We start from the raw sequence: 23,209 nt of genomic DNA, 5'->3' as shown, positions 1-23,209 counted from the left end.
GAGGGTGAGTCAGCGACATCTTTTTCCCACAATCTCGGCATTTTTTGAAGCCGGATCGAGGAGTTGTCGGTTCCGACGAAGAAGCCATCGAGTACGGTATCGAATAACTCGAGGTAAATAGGATTAACCTGACAAAACTGAGCAACGGTATTCCGAGGCACTGAGTAAGCGCGGAAAAACGGAACTGAACAACGGACGCTGCGCGCGGCCTTTATAGGCAGGATGACGTCGACGTCGATACGGCGGCTGTCGAGGGACATCGACTCGGAGGACGTCGACGCGCAGCGCCCTCTAGAGAAAAATTTTCCGAGGCCAGCAGAGCTGGAAGGAGATATCTAAGATAAGGAATAAGTCGGAGGACACAATCCCTTCGAATACATATATTTCACCCCTGGCTTAACTGACGCAACATCCGCATCACTGATTTCCCCGATCTCCTGGTCGGACCACGATATGGTCACCGTCACACTTAGCCTTTTGCCGCTTCCGCATAAAACCTCGAAATGACGATGCAATGAATCACTCTGAAAGGACCCTGTATTCTGTGAACAACTAGCAAAAGAAATCACGGAGTACTTTGAACGAAATGACATGGGAGAAGTGTCCAAAAATACGGTTTTGGAAGTGGGGAAGGCGACATGGAGGGGCATACTGATTAAGGAGGGGGCTGCTAAGAAAAGAGAGGGCCCTAATAGAAAATAAACTTAGGAACGAGATTGCGCAGTTAGACCTCCTAGCGCATTCCAGCGATGAGGGGAGAAGAGATAGGATAGTGGAGGCTGTCCAAAAAAGGGAAGAACGGTTGGAGGTAGGGCTAGTCGTCAGCAAACTCCATTCTTGAAGCAGAAGCATTATGAAAAAGGAGACAAGGCCGATGCACTCCTGGCTGCCAGATAGAGGGCAACAGGCTGAGATGGGTCACGGCCATAGAAAAAGTAAATAACTCCCAGACAATAGAATCCAGTAGTATCCCCGAGGCTTTCGCCGATTTTTTACGTAACTCGCAGCCAGACTTGAAACCCATATGCCATTTCCAATACACCCGACCAGGTTGGATTCATCCTCGGTCGACAGGGTGCCGACACTACCAGTAAAACTCTCCATCTTATACATGAAGCCAAAAAAATGACCAACGCCCCTTCATCACTGTCTATTGATGCTGAGAAGGCATTTGACAGAGTTAAATGGAGCTTCTTAGACGCAATGTTATGCAAGATAGGGCTCGGCCCTATACTCCGAAAAGGGATTAAGGCAGTATACACATCACCCCGGGCATCGGTCATGGTGAATTCGGAATACTTTCGTGTGGTTCTCCCTTGGGAGAGGCACAAGTCAGGGATGCCCCCTCTCGGCAATTATTATTTGCTCTCTTTAGAAACCCTTGCCCAAACGATCAGAGCAGACAAATTGGTAGAAGGTCTACAGGTACACGGAAGGGAATACAAACTGGCCCTATACGTCGACAACATCTTACTCCATGTACAGAACCCCCTGACCTCTGTGCCCCGCGCCATACAACTTATTGAGACATATGGTTCGATATCGGGGTTCAAAATCAACCGGTTCAAATACATTCTCTTCCCCCTACACGAACCTACCCCAGAATCGCTCACAGAACTCTCCCAACAAGGCTTGATGATGGGGGGGGGGCCCAACGCTTCGCTACTTGGGGATTAACCTGACAAGGAAAATCGAGGATACATAGGAAGCAAACTTCCCACAGCTTCTTTCTGCGTTCCATGCAGATTTAGCGAAATGGCGCACCCTCACAATCTCATGGATGGGGCGGTTAAACGCCATCAAAATGGTTAGTCTCCCTCACTTTTAATACCCATTCCAGGTCCTCCCCTTGAAGATCCCAGAAGAATTTTTCAGAGGTGTAAAAGGAGCCGTACTACAGTTCCTATGGGACGGAAAGAAACCGAGAGTATCGTACAATGTCCTCATACTCCCCAAAGAGAAGGGCGGTGTGAGCCTCCCAGACCTCAAATTGTATTACCAAGCGGTCCAATTGCGAGTACTAATCTTCCACTTAAGATATAGGAAGAATCTACAATGGGTTCAATTAGACAATGATAACCTAGCCCCGGTTACGGTTTCAGAATGGTTATGGGTCCCGAGATCCAAACTCTTTCGAAGACTTCCAGAGCACCCCATACTAAGTACAATGTGGGAAATATGGAAGGAAGGGAAGGATATGGTAGGGGTTACAATGTGGCCATCCCCCTGAGCCACATATGGGCTCTGGGGATTCGTGAAGAGATCCCAGAACACTCGAGATACCAATCCTAGTTCGAAGCAGGACTGACGAGGGTTGGACAGTTGTGGAGGGGAGGAACATTCCTGAAGATCCCCGAACTTGAAGAAGCACTCCAACTGAATCTGATCCCGGTCTTCCTCTGCCTACGACTCAAAGGTGTGCTATCAAAGCAAGACTGGCATGCAAAAATATGTAGGGAACTCGCACCGTTCGAAAAACTCCTCGATATACAACTAAGGGATTGATCACTCACATGTACCGAGCACTACTAGAAAAAGACCTAAAGTTAATCTCGAAACTCAAACATAGATGGGAGCAAGATTTCAATAGGGAATTTGATCAACGCACGTGGGACAGGATATGTAAAACACCCTCAGAGGTATCAATTGCTGCACAATATAAGCTACATGCCATTAAGTTATTACATAGATGGCAATACGATCCCCACAGATTATCCAAAATGTTCCAGGCTACTAGTCCAATGTGCTGGCGGGGATGTGGGACTGTCCCAAGGTGCGTATCTATTGGAGTGAAGTACTAGGTTGGATTAAGCAGATTGACTGAATCTCCGAGAGGCAGCACCTCTCCTAGTACTGTTTGGCCTGGAGGAGGATGAAGATGAAGAGTGCAAAGTAGGTGGAATTGTGACCCTCTTGATACTAGCAGCTCGTGCTTGCCTGGTGATCAGGTGGAAGGCACAGCATCCCCCCTCTAAAAAAGAATGGATCGGGGTGGCCACTAATATATGTACAATGGAGAGACACACTGCCGCCCTCCACGAGAGATCTGCCCAACATGAAGTACTCTGGAATGCTTTTTCAGAGCTATACGCCCCTAATCCGGAAAGGAATCATACTTAGCACCGATAATAGTAGAATACGAAACCAGTAACACTTTATAATAGAACCATATCGGTTAGCCCGGACATCCGAAGAAGATCCTACCAAAATTTCAGAGACCTTCAGCTCTGTAATAAACGTCAACACACCTGAAATGTGTCCCCAAACGATGTGAATATGCATATATGACAATGAGGTTTAAATGTGCTGATTACCTGTCTTGGGGGGAGGAGGGGGGGAAAGGGGGATTATATGTTAAGTATGCTGGTATAGTATCCTATGAGACAGCTATAATCCTGATTTTGTTTAGTGGTTGTAAGCATTTAATGAAGGGAAGGTGGTTCCAAAGCGTACATACTGCTTGGAGCTATGGAACGGCAAGCTAGACACATGGCTGGACACAACTGAGGGTTTGGTGTGGAGTCAGGTTTTGAGGGTACCCAATTGTGTCCCAGTAGCCTCCATGAGATATGAGCTGGGTCTCCTCTATTTAAAGGCTCGGGTGCAATGGCAAAGCCTGTCACTTTATCAGAAAATCATATCATCTAATACTGATAACTTGTATATGGTCATGTGTCTCGCCTTACAACTAAGAACAAATGAACTACATAATGGGGATACGATTCTGGGAAAGTTGTCTTTAGCTAATCCCATGCCTGCCGTGATTATTGCTGACACTTCACTTGGCCACACTGCAATCTTTCAAATTCTGCTTGATGACCCTTATTCCTATTACTATCTGATGATCACTCTTGTAATTCCCATCTGACATCCTCAATGGGCTGTACTCATCAGTGACATGGGTCTTACCAGCTAGTGCACTTCAGAAAAGTGGCTTCAAATGCTGAGTTTGTGTTTTAATTCAAATTAATTTTGTTGGAGAAACTCCTTAAACTGTTAAAGGTTATGCTAATTTGTTTCGGTGCTCTACGCTTTGTCTCAAGGTGGGCAATCTTTCACCTTGCTCAATGACTGTCAACATTTTTTGTTTAATGCACAGAGAGGGATGTTCCTACCAGTTGAGCTCAAACTAATTAAAAATGCTTGATTGAATCAAGACAAATGATATTAACCTAATCTCAAGTTATTTGAACAAGATGCTATAATAAACATTGATTTAGTATAAAAGATTATTAAATAATCTCTGAGCCAACCACTGGTAGGAACATCTCTCGCTGTGTATTAGTTATCCTCCCCAGTTCCTACCATCGTAGAGGACATCCCTCCTGTATTGCAGACATTTTATGTTTGGCAGAAGATGCAAGTAAGTAAGTAAGTAAAGCATAGTTGAGAGAATGAGGCTGATCTCTTCCAGCTTCCCTTCAGTGATGGATGACACAGCATTTGCTGAATCCTTAACCAAAATTCATAGTAATTTGCTGAAGAAGTGTTTGGATTGTGGTATAGGATATAGCAGGCCAGCGACACCTCAAATGCAGCATAGCAGAGAGTGAAGAATTCTGAGGTGAGGACTTAAATTGCAATATATTAATTGAGGATGTACTGAATGGAATGAGGAGCTCTGGGGAAGGTGGCCGCTAAATTCACTTTTGGGTGGAGACATTTGTTCAACACTTAAACCTCCAGTATATAATTGATTATTTGGTGACAGATTTTTCTGTACTAACTGACCTTAAATAATATGTACTTTGTCTTCATAGGCTCTAGGTGGTGGATACCTTCGCTGGGGCCATTTTGAGATGATGCGACTTACCATCAACCGCTTTCTCGATCCCAAAACCATGTTTGCACTCTGGCGTGTGACTGCTCCGTACAAGCCAGTGACCCGCAAGGGGCTGGGCCAGCGCATGGGTGGCGGGAAGGGAGCAGTGGACCACTATGTGACTCCGGTGAAGTGTGGACAGTTGGTTCTGGAGTTGGGAGGCTTCTGTGAATTTGGCGAGGTGCAGTCCACCCTGACACAGGTGGCTAAAAAGCTCCCCTTTCTTGCACGGGCAGTGAGCCGTGAGACACTGGCTGAGATGCAAGAAGAAGAGCGTCGTCGGGAGGAGGACAACCAGAATCCCTGGACCTTCGAGCGCATTGCCCGTGCCAACATGATGGGATGCAGGAAGGTACTGAGCCCCTATGACCTTCAGTATAAGGGCCGGTATCGAGGCAAGGTAAAGCTACCGGACCGCCCGTAGGGGCAAGTGCACAGTCCAAATCTTCATCCTTGGGAAGAAGGGGAAAACTTTTTGCACTTCTCAATGACGTTGTGCCTTTGGGGGTGATACAGTTCCCTTCCCCTGTCAAAGGAAAGAGAATCCACCAGCAATCTAGGAAGAGTGAGAATCTTGGCAGACATCTCTGAGTCCTTAATCAAAGGGGAGCTATTCACTACCTCCTCCTTACAGAAGCGATTTTGAGGAGCCAAAATCGACACAAGTGAAACGATTGAATTTGTAATACAAATCAAATGACAAAAGAATGTTGTGGGTGTGTTTTTGTGATTGATCTCTAGACAGACAAATAGAATGCACTGATGAGGGGTGGGGGTCCTGCCCAAATTCTATACATTGGTTAATGGTTAGACACTATAGTTACCTGCACAGGGAGGGGCAGTCATAAGAGCATTTGTACCACCCACACACACTAGTGACCATCATGGATAAGAGGGGGTGGAAGCCAAAAACCTTTAAAGGCATTCCTTATCCTAGGGTAGACTCTTAGAGAGCCATTCCCGCTCTCTAGCCAGACACTGATGGCAAAGGAAACCATTGTGAACATGAATAACACTTGCACCGACTGCAGAAGTCTAGCGGATATGAGGGTGCGCACAAACAAGGTGAAACTGTGTCTCGTATGTGAGAAAAAACCTAATTCTCTCACTCCTGTTGACCTTGTGTGGGTTACAAAGGTGCAAATATCATGCAACAGTTCACCATACGCTCCACATGCTTATCAGTCCTTTTGCTGATTTACGGTTTACATGCTCAGAAAGTAGGGAGACCCAGGTTAAAGCAGGCAAATTAGTAGGCTGGACTATTGCAACAGCCTCTTTCTAAATCTGTCTGTCTCGGAATTGGAAGAAATTACTGAATCCAAAGGTCCGACCTAACTAAAAGTCGAAAAATGGATACCACCAAAGGTTAAAACACCAAAAGTTTGAACCTTTGGTAGTATGCATTTGAAGTAGGTAAAAAAAAATAATAAGAAACAAAAAACGGGGGCTGTGGGTGTGCCCCGCAACACCCTGCTCACTACACAGTATAGTGAGCGGGGGAAACCCCTGTAGCTGCCCGAAAGAAGAAAAAACAAAAAGGACCCTGCGGCGCAGGTTCCTGATCACGGAAGTGAAAAAGGGACTGGCGCAGCAGGAACACAAGGTGTCTTAAAAGGCAAGTAGTGTTTGGTTATGTTGGGGGTGTGGGTGGGGGTGTGTTGTGCATGGGGGTGTAGGTATGTAGGGTTTTGAAATGTTTGTTCACATGGGAAATGTAAGAACCTTATGAACCTTTTGTGGTACATACATTTCCCATGCAAACCTTTCTGTCACTGACTTTTCCGTGACAGAAAAATCACGCAGATCCCCTTTCTCTACAACCTTTACAACTTATCCAGAAAAGGACTGCAAGACTTGTCCTTGGCCTCAAGCCCAGGGATCGTATCTCTCCAGCTCTGAAATCTGTCCACTGGCTCCCTTTGGTTGCCAGGATCAAGTTCAAGATTCTGCATCGTCCACAAGGCTTTCTGGGGCCTGCGACCGCACTACGTCCAACTTTCTCTTCCAAAACATCTTCCTTCTTGAGCCCCGTCGTCCACCTCCAACTCTCTGAGGGTCAGACGCTTCTCCAAGCATAGAGTGCAAGGTAGATCTCTTTTCTCGGCTGGGGTCTCCCCCTGTAACAGCATCCCTGCCTCTCTCTAGAACTGCCTCCATTTCCGGAAGCAACTGAAGACCTTCCTTTTCGCTTCTGCTTTCTCTCTTCCTCTCCCTTGCTGATTTCCCTGACTGCTCCGCACACTGGTCAGCTGGCCATCCACTGAAACTCAGAGCCAGGCTCCTGCATGTCCAGTTGCCCTTGCACCGCCTCCGGGCTCCCCCAGCACTTAAGGGTCTAGTTCTGCAACCCTGCAGTCACTTGTCTCTCTGCACTTATAAGACACCTTCTGGCAGCACTTACTGTTACCTGCACTACTCCCCTTCTCCGGCACTTCTTCCTTCCCTCCTTCTGCACTTGCGCAATCTGAATGACACAAGGCCTATTAAGATCGTTGTTTTGGTCTCCTTCTGTCCCCCCCCCCCCCTCCTTGTCTTGTCACACCGAGAAACACGTGTACCGGCGCGTTATAAATGACATTTCATATCAAGCAGACTTTTGGGGGAGTAAAGGAAACCTTACATATACCGATGGCTGTTCTAGATTCCAAGATTGCAACAGGCATAACTGTACTCTTTGGCAAACTCCAATCCAACCCACATGACTGCGATCACCTGGCCCGTTCACAGAACCAGGGTGTGCAATATCTACTAGCCCACTCGCATTGGCACGGAGATTTTGTGAAGGATGAGTACCATTTGCATGGTACTCTCCCATGTTGGCGAGTAGTGGGACGTTCTAAAATTTTGTTTGACATTTAGTGCAAACAAACATTTTTTGCACTAAATGGCTAATGACTGTTTCTCTGTGCATAGCTTTCACTGGGATGACAGCATTCCACCAAATATGAAGTGTACTTATGGTGACCTGCACCATTTTACAGAAAGCACTGGTGAATATTGTCACCGGTCACCATGGGGCAAATGCATTTCACTTAGGTTGAGTTTGTAAACTAAGGAACTCGCCCTGCAGTTCTAGAGCGATTTTTAGTTTTTGGTTTGTGTGTGTGTTTTTCCTAAAGCATTTCCAGGGCCTGGGAGCAGCAGAGCACACACTACACGGGTGCAGTCCAAGTTCTAAGCACCACAGTGAAATCAAAGGTACTGGTGTTAAAAGGTGGTGGAAAAACAAAATGACTACATGGTCATTAAAATCTGGTAGCCTTGAGGTGGTCTCTAAGTTTGTGTATTTAGGCTCACTGATTTATGATAATTTGGATGGGCCGGAGCTTGTGGCAGACCTTAAGGGTAATTTTCTCGGTGCTCTCTTTAAATTCAGTCTATTCAATACTAAATTCGGGAGATTTTCGGGTCTCACGGTTTTAAAATTGTATAATCAGCAAATTATCCCGAAATTGATATATGGAGCTCAAACCAGAAGTAGACGAATGGATTGGCCTAAATTAGAGGGTTTAATCTTTGAGAGCTCCTTCGTCTACCCCAGTCAGTTCCGTTAGTGGGAATCCATTATGAATTAGGAAAACTGCCAATTCAAACTGATTGACTGGGGGAAGTTACAGCTGTTCTCAAGTTTGTTGTTCCCACCGGCTGCCTTAGTTTATGAGGTTGCAAGGTATTTGAAGATTGGGCCTCTGGTTGTACAAAAATATTTTGAAATCCACACCAGAATTGGCTAAGACAAAATTGTTTAGAAACGTGTGTTGCAAATTAAGAGAATCCATAATCCAGCACAAATGTTTTGGGGATCATTTCGACCAGGCAATAACAAATTTCAATATGCCTGCTCCATACTTGAAAAAGTACACCTCACAGCACTTTAGGTCCCAAATGCTGAAATTTAGGCTAAACGTGTTAACACAAGAAACCCTGGGCCGGCAAAACAATATTCCCCGGGACCAGAGACTGTGTCGTCACTGTCTCACACACACACACAGACTCTGAAGCATTTGTGTGTCCAGTGTCTGGCCTTGTTGTCTTTGCGTAATGAAATGTTATCTCTGAACTTTATGCCTACAGAAGACGACCTTTGGAGAAGGATTTTAAATTGTAATGAGTTGAGCTTGTCCATTCATATTTTAGAGTTCTTAAAGGCTTGTGCGGTGGATTTTTAGACTGATTTTAGTATGATTGATTGAACGATATTCTGCAATGTTCTTCTTTTTTTTTCTTCTTCTTAAATGATGATCTTAACGATGATGAAATAATGTATGATGTTAATGTTGTGTGTTAAAAGTATATTTTTGTACTGTAAAACACAATAAAATAAATACAAAATAAAAGAAAATAAGCACCACCCAAAGAAGCGGGAGATCACTGTTGGGACAGTTTTTCTAAAGTCCTACCAAGACGTCCTAAAAACCATATCTGAGGCAGCACATAAGCTCCACTCTTAGTATAGAGCTGTACCACCTGAGAATGTGGTAGCATGGACAGAGCAGCTAGGCTCTACCACCTGAGAGTTGTAGCATGGACAGAGCAGCCAGACTTATCTTGGGAGGGAGAGAGGGCTCTAGCCTGGTACAAAGAAATTGTACCATACATATGGTCCAAAGAAACACAGAAACACTATGTATTGTAAAAATAAAGGCTTTATTTAAATCGAGGTAGACCAATATAATTCTTGGGTAAGTAAGTACTATAACATCATATAAACACAAGCATAAAAAAACGCAATACCTATGGTATACAAACCAAGGTATAACCTTATTTAGACGAGCAAGTCAAGGTGAGAGGGACCTAAGATCATACATTCAGAAAAGTAATATATTATTCTTGGGGAATAAGACCAGGTTAGATATACTTTTGGAATACAATCAGTATTTCAAGGGTAGTTGACCCTGTCCGTCATGCAGTGACACACAGTTATGAAATCACATAATAAACCAACCCCTTTACAAGTATACTCCATGCAACGTTACTTTTTAGAAGTCAGTTCAGAGCTAGTAAATCAACTCCTATACTTTCTGGAGGGGCCTTAAGCTACTCAATAATAAGTATGAACACTCAATAACTTTTTTCGAATGCATGAAGCAAATCAGGGAAAGCAAACCCCAATTACACTTTAAGAAAGCTACAATGTATTTCAACTAAGTTATTCACCTATTGGTACATAACTAAATGTAATCTAATAGTGTATTATACAGTTTCTACGGTTAGTAAGAACTTAACTATTTTAGAATAGCACCAAAACAATTCAACGAAGCACAACCCATGGTTACAAGTTTAGATGAGCAGCAGCTATTCAAGGTGAGTAAGGCCTATATACTTTCAAGAGGAGCTACAAGCAACTGGAAGACAAGTATTAAATCCAAGCCTGTTTTAGATCTGTATAAAGGAGACCAGGGAAAGCAAACACCAATGATACACTTTAAGAATGACAGACTGTTATTCAAGACAGGTAAACCCTATTGGTGAGCTTTTACCCTCATTCAGTTAAGAATACTAAAACGGTACGGACACACGACTTTTTAGAAGGTGGGAAACACCATTCAAAGTTAGTAAAGCAACGCATATACTTTTTAGAGGGACACAATGCAACTCAAAGGTAAACATAAACTTAATGACACTCTGTAACTTCTTCTTTCACAGAGATGCAGTCGCCCTACTAACTTTGGTAGCAAGTAAGTACTCTTGTCAAGGCAAATTCCTTTTCTTATCCAGTCCTTCCCTAGCTTATTGCATGAGTTCTCTGAGGCAGAAGAGACCCTAGTGGTCTAGGTGCCAGTTGTAGGCAGGTTGAGAAGGGGTTCAGTTGCAGGAAAGTAAAAGTTCCATATGAACAATGGCTCCCTATTTTCCAGCATTATCCTTGGGCAAGTGATATGGGCAAACTCCCAACCACACAAATCACCAACTCGGCCTCACAGAATGCACACCAGACTTAACATAAGTATTACCCAAGCCCACACAGTACCTTAGGAGAAAAGAAGAGCTTCTGGGTGGATGCCTTCAGGATTCAGCAGCACAGGGCCCGGTCCCCGCCTTCTTGGTCTGGATACGAAAGAACTGGACACTGAATGGGAACTTGCAGCAGAAGCAGTCATCAGAGGAGGCTCACGGCAAAGGTTTCTTCACAGATTCTCACGGCTTTGTGGATTTGGCACCTTTTTACAGCAGCCAGATAAGGAACTAATATTGCTGCTTGGATTCTATTCACTCTCTGTCCTGCACTATGGTGAGTGGACTTCAGGGATTTGAATAGTGTCTCTGGACATCCAGCAGGATCCACCAGAACTGATTTGGAATTCGGAAGACCATGCACTGCACTCAGTCTAAGGTCCCAGGTATTGGCGGTTTGCAGCTCAGCAAGTTCGCAGCATGTCGTTGGATAGCTCAAAATGCAGGTAATCTTGAGACTAGTGGATCACACCAGCCTCTGGGTAGGAGTCGTCGCATTCAGGACCACCAGGTAGATTGGCAGGAAGGGTTGCATCAGGCTCCGGTTACAAAGCAAGCTCTCCGGTCGCTGGAAATCGCTACAGACATCTTTTCTACATCTTCGGATTCAGCTCTAGCGGTCGACTTGTCAGCAGCTTACATGTTCTGAGAATTTATCAGGAACTACAGCACAACCTCTGCAATCTCTCCCTGCATTTTACAGAAAGGGGTGGTCTGGCTGTCTGATCAGGACAGCCAGCCCCCCCTCCACCCCCCCCCACTGGGAGTTCATTCCTTTCAGGCAAGGTGGAAGACAAAGGGCTGCAGAGTTTTGGACTTCTCCCCCGATTCCTGCCTTCTCAGACACTCTGGAGCCTGGGCAGGGAATACAAAGGATTCCTGCTGAAGAGAAAACTTCCACTGAGGTTGTTCCCACCTACAATTGCAGGGGAAGACCTCAGAAATGACATGGATACTTAAAAAATGGCAAAAAAGAAGGAACCCACCATTCTAGCAGAATGGTAGCACGTCTGTACTTTACTGAGGTTGATTTAATATCCTTTGAGTAATGAGACTAAAAAGTCACAATAGTAAAACCACTGCTACCAGCCATTCAAGTAAACCTATAAATGTTGCTAGGTAAGTAAGAAGCAGCCCCCCCCCAGCACTCTACATAAGGTGGGGTGTTCTGGCTCACTATATAAAATGTAAAGTGGGATGAAAATACCTCTTTACCCCTTGGGAACAGTAGTTCACCCTAGGACATTAAAGAGAAATTAACAGGGAAGCCCAAAGGGGCAACCCAGCCTAAACCCAAAAGTTATAGGAAACTGTAATTCCAATCGCACACTATGGAGAGACATGAAAAGGTCACCCATAAAAGAGTAAAATACTAGGGATGAGGGGAAAAAAGGTTCCCCTTCACCTAAGGATAAGGGAAAATAATTACCAAGTCCAGGCAAAATGTTCTGGGGTTGACACAGGTCAGGAAGATTTATCTCAAATATGAAAGTCTTACCTAAAACTTCACTGCAGTATTCACTTGGGGATATATACAGGCCCATGGTGTTCAACAAAGGACCACAACTTCCGTCTGTATTGCATCCACGTATGCAGTCCTTAAAGCAATTGGTAAATTTCCATACAAAATAGTGCTCCAATATCCTTATGCTGCAAGCTCGATTGCGGTTCTTGCTTTTGATGAACTATGTGCAAGCTCTGCGTGGTTTGTAATTGTTAGGTTGCTCTAAACATTCCTTATTACAACCTTCGTGTATACTAGTAATCATAGCCCTTAAAGGTCTGTAAAATGTCAGTCAGCCTGTGTGGTTTGTAATAGCCACTACTGTATGTGTTATGATAACTTGTTAATATGGCACTCTGTAGTTTAATAATAACGTATTCCTACCAAAAAGTTTGCAAAAGCAACAATACATGAATACACATTTACCAGGTCATCGGCCTTTGAGTGGCATTGACCAACTTCATTATGCGCATGCGGAACCATTTTTTGCAGGGAAGCAACTATTTATTTTCTTGCACCCCGATGTTCTGTCTTTGTGCCCCTTATGAAATGAAACCCTTCCTGCTCTTTAATATTGCTACTACTAGTTGTAATATTGCCACTCCTAGTATGCCAGAGAAAAAGAATCTGTCAGTTTTGCTAACGATTCTTTAATTTAAAGTCAAAACCGCATTTGCATCTACTAATGAAAGACACACATGATCGCTGCAGCACTGCATCGTGTCAGCTAAAGTAGGTTTACTAATAGCTTAAGTTTGTCCACAACGTAAACGCAGATGGAACACCCTTACCACACCATATCCCCAAAATGATTGGACACTAGTGGGCATTATCACCACGCCACCTTTCTGTTATTGAAGCTAAATAAACACAGGCACAATTCTCTGTATAAAGAGGTAAAGGATAACTTGGAGGCAAATCCCCACCATAAAGGTTTTAAGGCTGCATTTCTGGACAACGGGTGCCAAGTGTTTGTGATGATGGGAAAGGGAGTGTGTCTGAAATTTGCACAATAGCAAGTCAGTGTTGGGTTTCAAGGAACAGGCAATTTGCAGCATCGCGTGAATCATCAGCCCATCGGTGATACTCATCAAACTGGCGCATAGACAAATCCTGCCTGGGTCCACCTGCAACACAAAAGCAGGATCACGGTCACAAGTAAACAAATGCACGGTGGAGATTCTGGCCAATTGAAGATTATAGCCACTGTTGTGCTTTACTCTGGCATGTGCCAGGTAGCAAGGACTCTGCCAAAGCAACTTACAGGAAAATGTAGTAATAATTGCAGTAGTGGGTTTATAAAATGCGGAATGGGCATTAATTACACTAATGTGTGACCAATGTCACCCAAAGTGCTGATTTTCAAGAAAGATAGGTTAGAGTACTACATCATTATACAGTAAATACTAGTGTGCATTACAGCATATCGCCCACCAAAATATTGCAATTTCAGACATAAATGTTGGGGAGTTTTACTAAAGTCCACCTATGGTAGGACTTTAGAACACACTCCTTTTAGTGCACAATGCTACAATAAGTAAAGGCCAGAACTACCCAAAAGGTTTGGTAGCTATGGCTGAGCAGCCAGGCTTAGTCTACTAGGGAGAAGGGCTGTAGTAGAGTATGAAGACCTTTGAGCATACAAGCAGTCAAGAAGCCACTAACACACTGTCAGTTATATATAAATATTATTTATTATACATAATAGGCAATGTTAAGTTCACTTTTCAGTTCAAGTAGGAGAAACGTTATACATATGTACTGTAGGACATTTGCAGTTGTAACTCAATTCAATGGTAAAACCTTAAGTAAGAATAATGCCAGGTAGGTAGGTATGTATAACTTTGTACACACTTTTAGAATAGTTGGAAGTAATACAATGTAATCACTTGACAATTAATACTTGGAATCACTATTTCAGGAAAGAAAGAAGGAAAGAGAGATAATGAATGAATCTAAACAAACCCAGCAGGTAAGACTTGCATTACATTCACAGAGGCTTTAGAAGTCCATCCCTATCTATTTATGAGTGTCTCAGTATCAGATATGGGGCGGGGGGCAAAACAAGTAAGGCACATGCTGTAGAAAGTCAAGTTCCAGAAGAAGGCTTGCAGCACGCAAGTAACCTTCTTTTGGAAATAGGGTTCATGGGCTTTGGAGAAGACTCCCTGTAAGCACAAGCAAAGGTGTATGGGCAACATCCCAAACACACGAATCGACACACCAGTAACACCGGAGCAGCAGAGCAACTTTAGGTAAGTCTCACAGTACCATAAACATAAGGAAGAGGATGCAGCATGATGTCCCTGCGATGCAGCAGCCCTTGTCACCGGATTCTTGTTCAGGCAGACTAAAGAAGGGACACTGGCTGGATCTCACAGCAGCAGTTGAGTGAAAAGGCTCTCAGCAAAGGATTCTTGGTGTTTCTGTGGTGTTGGCACCCTTTTAAAAGCACTAGTGAAGAAAGATTTCCAACCTGTCAATTCAGCTTGCTTTCTCAGCCCAGCCTTCTGGTGAGGGGACTTCAAGGAGCAGAAACTTGCCTCTGGTGGTCCGGAAGGAGTCCACCAAAGTTTCGGGAGGATTTGATTTTCGGAAGGCGATGCACTGCACAATGGCCACAAGTCCCAGGGTATTGGTGGCTTGCAGCCGGTGAAGGTCACAACTCTGCATGGGATGGCACTAAATGCAGGTCACTTCAAGACTGGTTGGTCCCAACCCTCTAAGGGAGGAAGTCGTCCGGTCTGGAGCTTCCATGTCGCTTAGAAAAGAGGGCTGGGGCAGCAGCTGTAACTCAGATGGCTCTGGTGGTGCCGAAGGTTGCTGTAGACACCCTTCCTTTTTGTCCTCTTCGGAATGGATCTTCCAGTGGTCGACACTGGCTTCAGCATCAAGACCCTCACCTTTTTATGCAGGAACCCAGCCATTCTACATTTATGCTTCCATTCAAATCTGGGGTGAGGGGCGGTCCTTTCAGGACAGACCGCCTCCCAGTTAGAACTTGATGTAAGCAGGCACACTGGCGGACAAAGACCTGTGGAGTTTGAGTCCTCCCAATTTCATTTCCTCCCAGACACATTGGTGCCTTTCGGGTGGGCTTTGCAAAGAGATCCTTGCAAAGATAAACGAGGACCGCCCCAACCCTGCACGCCATAAGAAGGACCAAGAAAGAACAAACCCTCCTGAGTTGGCACAAAAAGAAGACAGAACCCATTTTGGATCAATGATGTCCCTTAACGCATCTGCAAATGCAGCCTGCGTTATAAGTTTCACAGAATTGGTAGACAAAGTATCCACTGCCACCAGCCACCCAGATAGATTTGTCACTGTAACTAGAAAGTTACAGGAGAAGTGAGAAAAGGGATATAAACTATCCCTTCAGCACTCCACATAAGGTGGGGTGTGCTCATCTAACAAGAAATGTGTAGGTAAGATAGAAATTATCCCCCTATCATTGGGATCAGTAGTTCTCACAAGGAAGCAAAATAAAACTAAAGAGGGAAGCTCAGAGAGCTTCCAGCAGAACTACACATAAGATGCTACAATAAGAAATGACAGATGCCATAGAAAGATGGAGGAATGTGGACTCCATCAAAAGAAACCCACAAAGGAGTGCCCAGAGTACAAAACAAGAATGAGTGAGTGAGGAAAAAAGGTTTCTACTAACTCAGGAGAGTCAGTAAAACCCAATAGTCTAGCAAAAAGTGCTGGGGGACTCACCAGGTGGGGTGAATATCACACACGATGGAAATTCTACCCAACAATAAGGGACACCATGTCAGCAACTGACACACAGATACTCTGTACTTAAATGATTGGCCCTTGCTCAATTCTCTTTCCCTTTCACTCGCTGACTTTTGCTATCCATGATTAAACCCACTGGCTCAATAGGTGGTCAAATTCCTTCCTCATTTGTACCTCAGATCTCTGGGTGCACTACTGAGTAGAATCTCCATATGCCGACATTATTTTTTCATGGCTGGGTTATAGTGTATTTAAAACGGAAGGGGAAACTGTGGGGATTCCCAACCTTTTTTAAACCGGCTGTAATCAGCCACTCCTATTAAAAATAAAAATAAATAGTTTTGTCTTTCTCTTGCCAGGGAACTACAGACCTATTACCATTCTCTCTCAGGCCTCCTAACTGCTCAAGACACTTGCAGCCCACCAACAGCAATATTCTGTCTTGAAACATTAATTACTCGACACCTATCAAGGTTTTGTCCCGGATGTGGGACAGCTGTGACAAGGTTGGCTCTCTTGGATGATGTACTGAAGGCAAAATAACCCTGATCTGACTGTTGGACTGCTCTGTGACTTTTGACACAATGGACTGAGGTGCTTCTGGACCATCTTAGTGGCTCATCTTGCATTGTTGGTGGTTGGGTGGCTTAGATCCCCCTGTCTTGCAGGTCCCGACAAGTGGTGTGGTCTGGAGTTCTCCTCTTCTCCCCCTCATTTGTGGTGTGTCAGGGGATCCCCTCTTGCTACTTTTAATAGTTATATCAAACAGCCACATATCCTACTTCCCTGCCCATGCTGTTATTCCGGGGCCCTGCCTTGTCACCCAAGACTGGATTTTCACAAAAGTGGCTTCAACTAAATCAGTCTAAGGCATGTTGTATGTTTCAAGCTGTGACTATTCTGCCTCACATAAGCAAGAACATCTTTATTCCATCTGAAGAGTGATGCGTTCATTCTGACATTTCTCTCAACCAACTTGAGACAATTGCAGATGGAGCAAAAGTTATTTCTCATTTACCGTAGTAATACACTCTCACTGGTCTGTTAATGCCTCCATTCTTAAACTGCAAGCAGTCCAGAATGGGGTGCGCCAAGAATTAGCTTTAGGGATGAGCCTAATCTTCAGGTCACGGTTAAAAACACTTAAGCCCTCATACCTTCCAGTCCCCTCATACCTTTCAGTCCGTGCACAGCAGCAACAATCCGCAATGTGTGAATTTTTTATAAATAATCCTGCTAGTTTGTGGCTCATTTGTACATGCAGCTGAACCATCTTCCATTGATCAGCTAGGAGCAAAACAGGAGTATCCTCTCAATTTAAGAGAACACACAATGTGACATGATGGCTATTAACCTAGCTCCCTCAGATAAGCACTTGCTGCTTAACTTTGTCTGAACTGCAAGTCACGGGCATGAATCTCAGCTGGCTCTACTAAGGCCTTCGAAGTTAATACAATGAAAACCATAACGTTGGGTAATGAAAGCCTTTTCTCTTTGCATCACTAAAGCGAGGAAGCCAGTGGGTGATAGAATAAAGGTTAAAGGATGTATGCAATATAACCCTTGTGGTAAGACTGCTGTAGTATGGGTCCGCTCTCTGGTGTAACCATAATTTCTCAAAGGAGTCTCATGCTAGTTGTAAGTTTCAAGATGTTTTAAAGTAAAATGTCAGGATGGCAAAGTAACTTAACATACAAAAAGGGTTTGTGTGTCAAAAGATCAGGATAATAAAATCTGTATATGTTAGGAGGGTACAGTGAACTACGGGCCAGTCTCTAAACAAATTGTCTTGCTCTTCGTAGGATTCCTCAAAACAATAGGTAGTCCCTCTAAAGTTCCAACCAACAGTTTAAAATAATCCAAAACAAATGAAGGTTGCAAAACCCAGTGCCGTAAAGCTCTGTAAAGGCTTTCCAAAACATAAAAAGCAAAGCAAAGGCTTTATTCCTTGTAGAGGGTGTGGTTGCCTCCCAATTACCATCAATGGGCGTCTTCAGTTCTCTGTCCCTCAGGTCTGAATGTAACCCTTCTCCTTCCTCAGACCCATGGCTGTCAGGCAGCCACACATTTGCAGGGTTCTCCTTCGGGTTTCCTCTAAGATGTGTGCAGTGTGTCAAAGGGTCAACAGAGACTGCCAGCCAGCCCAATGCTGAGGTTTGTGCCTTGGCGATGGTGAATTGTTCCCTACTGGGGTTTGGAGAGCCGTGTATCTAATGTCTGTCTTCCCCTACTCCCTTTGGGGTTCAGCCTGGACCCTTGGCATGCCCTGTCTGCTCTTGGGCTGTGGTTCCTGTCCCCGTCGTAGTTGTGCAGTCTTGTTTCTCCTTCCACCAGTCTCTCTCCCTGGATTCAAATTCCTTCCTGTCTTCTGTTTCAGTAACTGGTCTCCATGAGCCTCCCTAGGCTTTTAACCATCCTGTGCCACTATTGATGGTATCTTTCTTCCAACTTCCTTTCATCCATGTGCCTGCCCTCCTCTCTGGACTTGCAACAATTATGTGCCCCTCGTGATGCCGCCTGTTTTCCAACTCCAAACTCTCTTCCAGTTTCCTATCCTCCTCTTCTATCTCGCTAAGGGTTTTAACCTCTTCCTGCTCTCTAGACCTGCCTGCCTTTTAGCTCTCAGATGGTATCATCCTCTCTAATCTCTCCACTTGTTACCAACATCTCGCATCTCTCATAACTGCCTCTACCTTCACTTTAACACTATCAACTCTTTTACCTTGCGTTGATATTCCTTCCCAATAAGGGTTCTGCCTTCCTTATAATACTCCCTGCCTTATGTACTACAGTTCTTTTTTTCCCCTCTCTGAGGGCCAGCACTCGTCTTTTTCTTGAAGGTGGTATCCCTCCCTTGCTGCTGAACACCAATCTCTCTCTTTCTCTCCCTCTACATGACTCTACCTTCCTGTTCCAATTCAGTGCCTCCTTTCCAAAGCAGATCTAATTCTTTCTGCTTAAAACCTCCCCCTTCTCTCCCCTCAAAAACACTTCCACCCCCTCCTCAAAGTGTAACATGTTTTACTCTATAGCCTTCTTCCTTTCCCTGTGCTGCTTCTCGCGCTTCATCACACACCATTACCTTTGCCATGGGCTCTTCTAGTGTCTCAGCATGCCAAGCAACCATGCTTTGATCTTCTGGTTGTGCCGACTGGTTTTTAAAGTGCAGGTTCCCTTCTCTTTGGAGGTAGTCTGAGCACGTTTCATGAACCTATGCTTCAACGGTTTCTTTGCTCCTTGTGACCAGGGTCATGTGGTAAGTAAGTGGGCTGGCCTAAGGCCATATAGCCACATGTGGCCATTTTGGACTTTCCTTTGGACTCTGAATTGATGGGAGGTGCTCTCTAGCTGCCTGCACTGACTTTGGGGCGCGTACAATATAGTAAGTCCTTTGCAAGGGGTTTAGCAAGGTTACTAAATTGTTTCAATTGTTCTTTGGTCATTGTTGGAATTTCCTCAATTTTTATTGCACCCTAAAATGCCTGCAAACCCGGGTTGCGGATGTTCAGTGGCTTGGGGACCCAATAGGACTAACACTATGTGGCATTCTCAGACGTTAAGGCCAGGGAACTCACCACAAATGTAAAAAGTGTTCTGCTCAATGGTTATCTCTGTGTCCTAATCTTTGGTGGCATTGGACCCAGGAGGTGGATCCTGTTTGAATAACTGAAAAGGTCCACATAGACACAGAAAGGCCTAACTCTAGTCTTACATGCAAATATCTAAAGACCGGTTTGCTGACATATTGCCTAATACGCAGAACCTGTACTTGAGACACAACCCTGTGGAATGATTGGTCTCAAGATTAGTGAGAGTGAATGCAAGTCGAAGGAAATGTATGATATAGTGGGCTCAACTTTCCTTGTTCAGGAGGAAGAAAACGTTGCCTGTCCTGTGTCTGGCAAACACTTGGGTGTAGTAAATAGTACCAGTGTGATTCTTGTGTCCCCATGAAGACAATTCTAAACTTAATTGTGTGAAGCAGAAGACATTGTTAAAACCTTTGAAGTTGACCCTTACCACAGAAGTACTTGAAGGTAGTAGTTGGGCCTGGCAAGGGAGTATACCAGGTCTTAGAATATTATGCCAGTTGATTGTGTGGGCAGGAGAATATACACGCACAAAGCCCTACACTAGTTTATCTTGGCTGGCAGGAGAGTATACCAGACCAAGAGAGTCAGTCACTATTGCTTCTGTTTTGGCAGGAACACACCGGAGCACAGTGTTGTAGAAGTGGTAAAACTGCCATGAGAGTAATACAGGTGAAAATTCATAAAGTACTGTGGCGGGGTGAAGCTTTTGACAGAGTGGTTCCAAAATATCCTGGCAAAGACATTTGAAGCTTATGAAGTTTTGAAATGTTCACTGTTGATGAGAAGAAGCTGTCTCCAGACCTTGAATGCAAGTGGGAAGAGGAAAGCCGTATTAAACAATTGTGAATTATATTTTGGAGTCCAAGTTGGAACTTTGGGTTGTCAAGTTGCATTGGAAACAGAATTGAAGTGGAAGATTTTGTTATGACCCAGGATTTCCTTTTATTTAATTGTTCAAAAAGGATAAGCCTGCTTGAATCCGGGGAAGGGGGGTTCACACAGGTTATTAGAAGCAGCAGCTATTGTGGTGTGACTTATAATATGATACTTGTTAAACTGCCATATATTTCCTTATTGATTTATTGTGCATATGAGTGTGAGGGACAGACACATTTTTTATTAGAATGTTTTCCTTTAGTTTATTCTAGGCAGGGAAATCCTAGTCAGAGTAGGGATAGTGAGGTGTTTATCCAATTGTGTTAATAAAAATGGCAGCTGTTGAAAAACCTTCATTAAGTTGTCCACCTCACATGTCTGACCCCTCACAATATGCAGTCTATATATTAATGATAGTTACCGCATCAAAAGCAAGTATTCTGAATACATCATCATCCTTCTTCCTCACGTAAAGACGTGGAGTCATAATGTAAAGATTAGTCTGGAAATTTAGCTCATTAGTTAACGTGTACGTTTTGGTCTTCTAAAAGTCAATTACAGTAGAATGATGAGACTAAAATATATGTTCAGCCAATCAAAGTGGATGAGAATTGACACTTTACATTCTATTAGTGCATGATGATACAGTATTCATTGAGATAAATGGTGACATATTAATTCAATTACAATTCTCATATTGCTATTAAAATCTCTTTTTAGTAACTTCAACAATATTACACTGATGTAAATAAGAAATAGTGGAATTATCACATTACACATGAGTTGTCCTGTGTGCATAGTTTAGACAACAAAAAATCATTAATACTAATTGCTTACATACATGAATGGTTATAAATCCAATGACGTGATAGATGGACATATCACAGTGTCAATATTTGTTTGCCAATCAATAGGTGTTGTGATATTGCATTAATGTACAGGCTATTTTCTTTGGAGTCTACACATTTATCACAATTGACAACTCTCATAATTATTAATGGAAAGAAGTATCCCATAACGTCAGCTATTCACTTTACACCATATTTGTAAGTATTGTGTAGAATGCAACGAGTCAGAGTGCTTATCTGGTAATCAGTCTGTCTTTGGCCTTTATTAGAGAAATGGAGTGAGAACTCTTCATTCCTAAAGGGTCAAGTGAATCCAAAACAGCTCTCTCTTAGACATCAATTCATTAAGGTTGCCCCCTTGTGGAGGTGTATGATGTATCAATTCCCGGACAACATACCTTAACTGCGATATAGTGTTTCTTTGTGTTGTTAAATGCCCTGCTACCAGTGATTTCTTTTTTTCCCTAAGTTTTGTTTATTCAAATAATATAAACTTGAACAATAGAATGAATACAGTAACATTAGTATATAGGATAACACTTTTAAAAGTACATCATATCTGCTCAATTCTCCAAAGGGTGTGATAGAGCAAGATAAAAAGGTGGAGAGAATTAAAGAATGAGAAATGCTAACAAGAAGAAATCAAAGAATAAGAAAAGAGAGAAAGAAAGAGGAAAATAAAATCGAGATTATGAGAAATAACTAAGCATAAAGATAATTAAATCCTCCCCAGATCATCTCATATTTATGAAATTGATCTTTAGCTTTAAAGTATACCTTCTCTCTCTTAGACAAGAGGGATAAACTTTGCAAGCAATCGACACTGGGGGATGTGTCACTTTTCCAGAGTTTAGGAATGTTTCTTAGCAAAAAGGGCTCTATATATCCAAAACAATTTGTTTGAAAATACAATACCTGAAGGGAATAGGCCCAACATGCCAAGAAGAAGGTCTCTTGGGAGAGATTGACCCAAAACCAAGTCTATTCTCTGAAAAACAGCATCCCAGAATTATTGAATCTTTCTACACAACCACAACATATGGAATGTGGTACAGTTCCAACAAACATCCTCGTTACACCGTTTACACGAGTGCATCTTCCAGGGGGGCCAGTACAGATGATGATTAATACTATGTTGCGTGTATCTTAGATCCAAGTCAACTTTATATGTAATCGGACCCATGCATACTCTGTTCCATTCATAATCTGACAGTACCGAATCCAAATCTGATTCCCAGTTTCTTCTACCACATTGTGCTGCTAATTGGGATATAGGAGGACTAACTAATTTTTATAAAGTATATGCACATACAGGCATGTTCTTTGAAAGGCGTAAAATTGTAGGAGGATCCTGTAGTGTAGCATTTATAGGAGAGAAAAATACAGCAAAGATTTCTTTCAGAACATTATAACAACCAATTTCATTTGCTTTCAGTTTGTTATTAAAACGCAAAAACTCAAAGTCCACCATATTTTGACCATCATGGACTTGACCAGCCTCCAAATATTTGCTTTTTGCCATGAAATCCACGATGGCACATAATTACCTTGCTTCACAGCCAGGTTTTTCCACAGACTGGAGTCTACACATAGAAGGTATTTCTCCTTGCGAATCTCACTACTCTTACGCCATTCTTTCACAACATGCTTTATAAAAGGTGGAGTCTTACCAGCCGGCAATCTTTTGTCTGCAAACGGAATAACATCCAGAGGCGTGGGCTTAACAGATTCCTTTTCTATTTTAATCCAGTATGCACTACTAGTTTGATCAGCGAACAACCAATGATGTCGAGTCTGCAATGTAAATGCTGTGTGATACCGTTTTATGGCTGGATAACCAAAGCCTCCTAGATGCACTGCTCTC

At 43.4% G+C, this 23,209-nt stretch overlaps 1 protein-coding gene across 1 annotated transcript in view; it reads left to right on the top strand.

Annotated features, from left to right (window-relative positions):
* Positions 1-5,530, top strand: part of MRPL16 (mitochondrial ribosomal protein L16) — a 106,083-nt gene extending 100,553 nt beyond the window's left edge. The window contains exon 4 of the mRNA XM_069628897.1: positions 4,761-5,530. Coding sequence (XP_069484998.1) covers positions 4,761-5,246 — 486 coding nt within the window. The 3' untranslated portion in view covers positions 5,247-5,530. The remainder of the gene's footprint in view (positions 1-4,760) is intronic.
* Positions 5,531-23,209: the final 17,679 nt, after the last annotated feature.

Source organism: Ambystoma mexicanum, chromosome 12, assembly GCF_040938575.1.
Source record: "Ambystoma mexicanum isolate Mex_15411 chromosome 12, UKY_AmexF1_1, whole genome shotgun sequence".
NCBI lineage: Eukaryota > Metazoa > Chordata > Amphibia > Caudata > Ambystomatidae > Ambystoma > Ambystoma mexicanum.
Note: the sequence above shows the minus strand (reverse complement) of the source record. Positions and strands in the feature narration are given on the sequence as shown.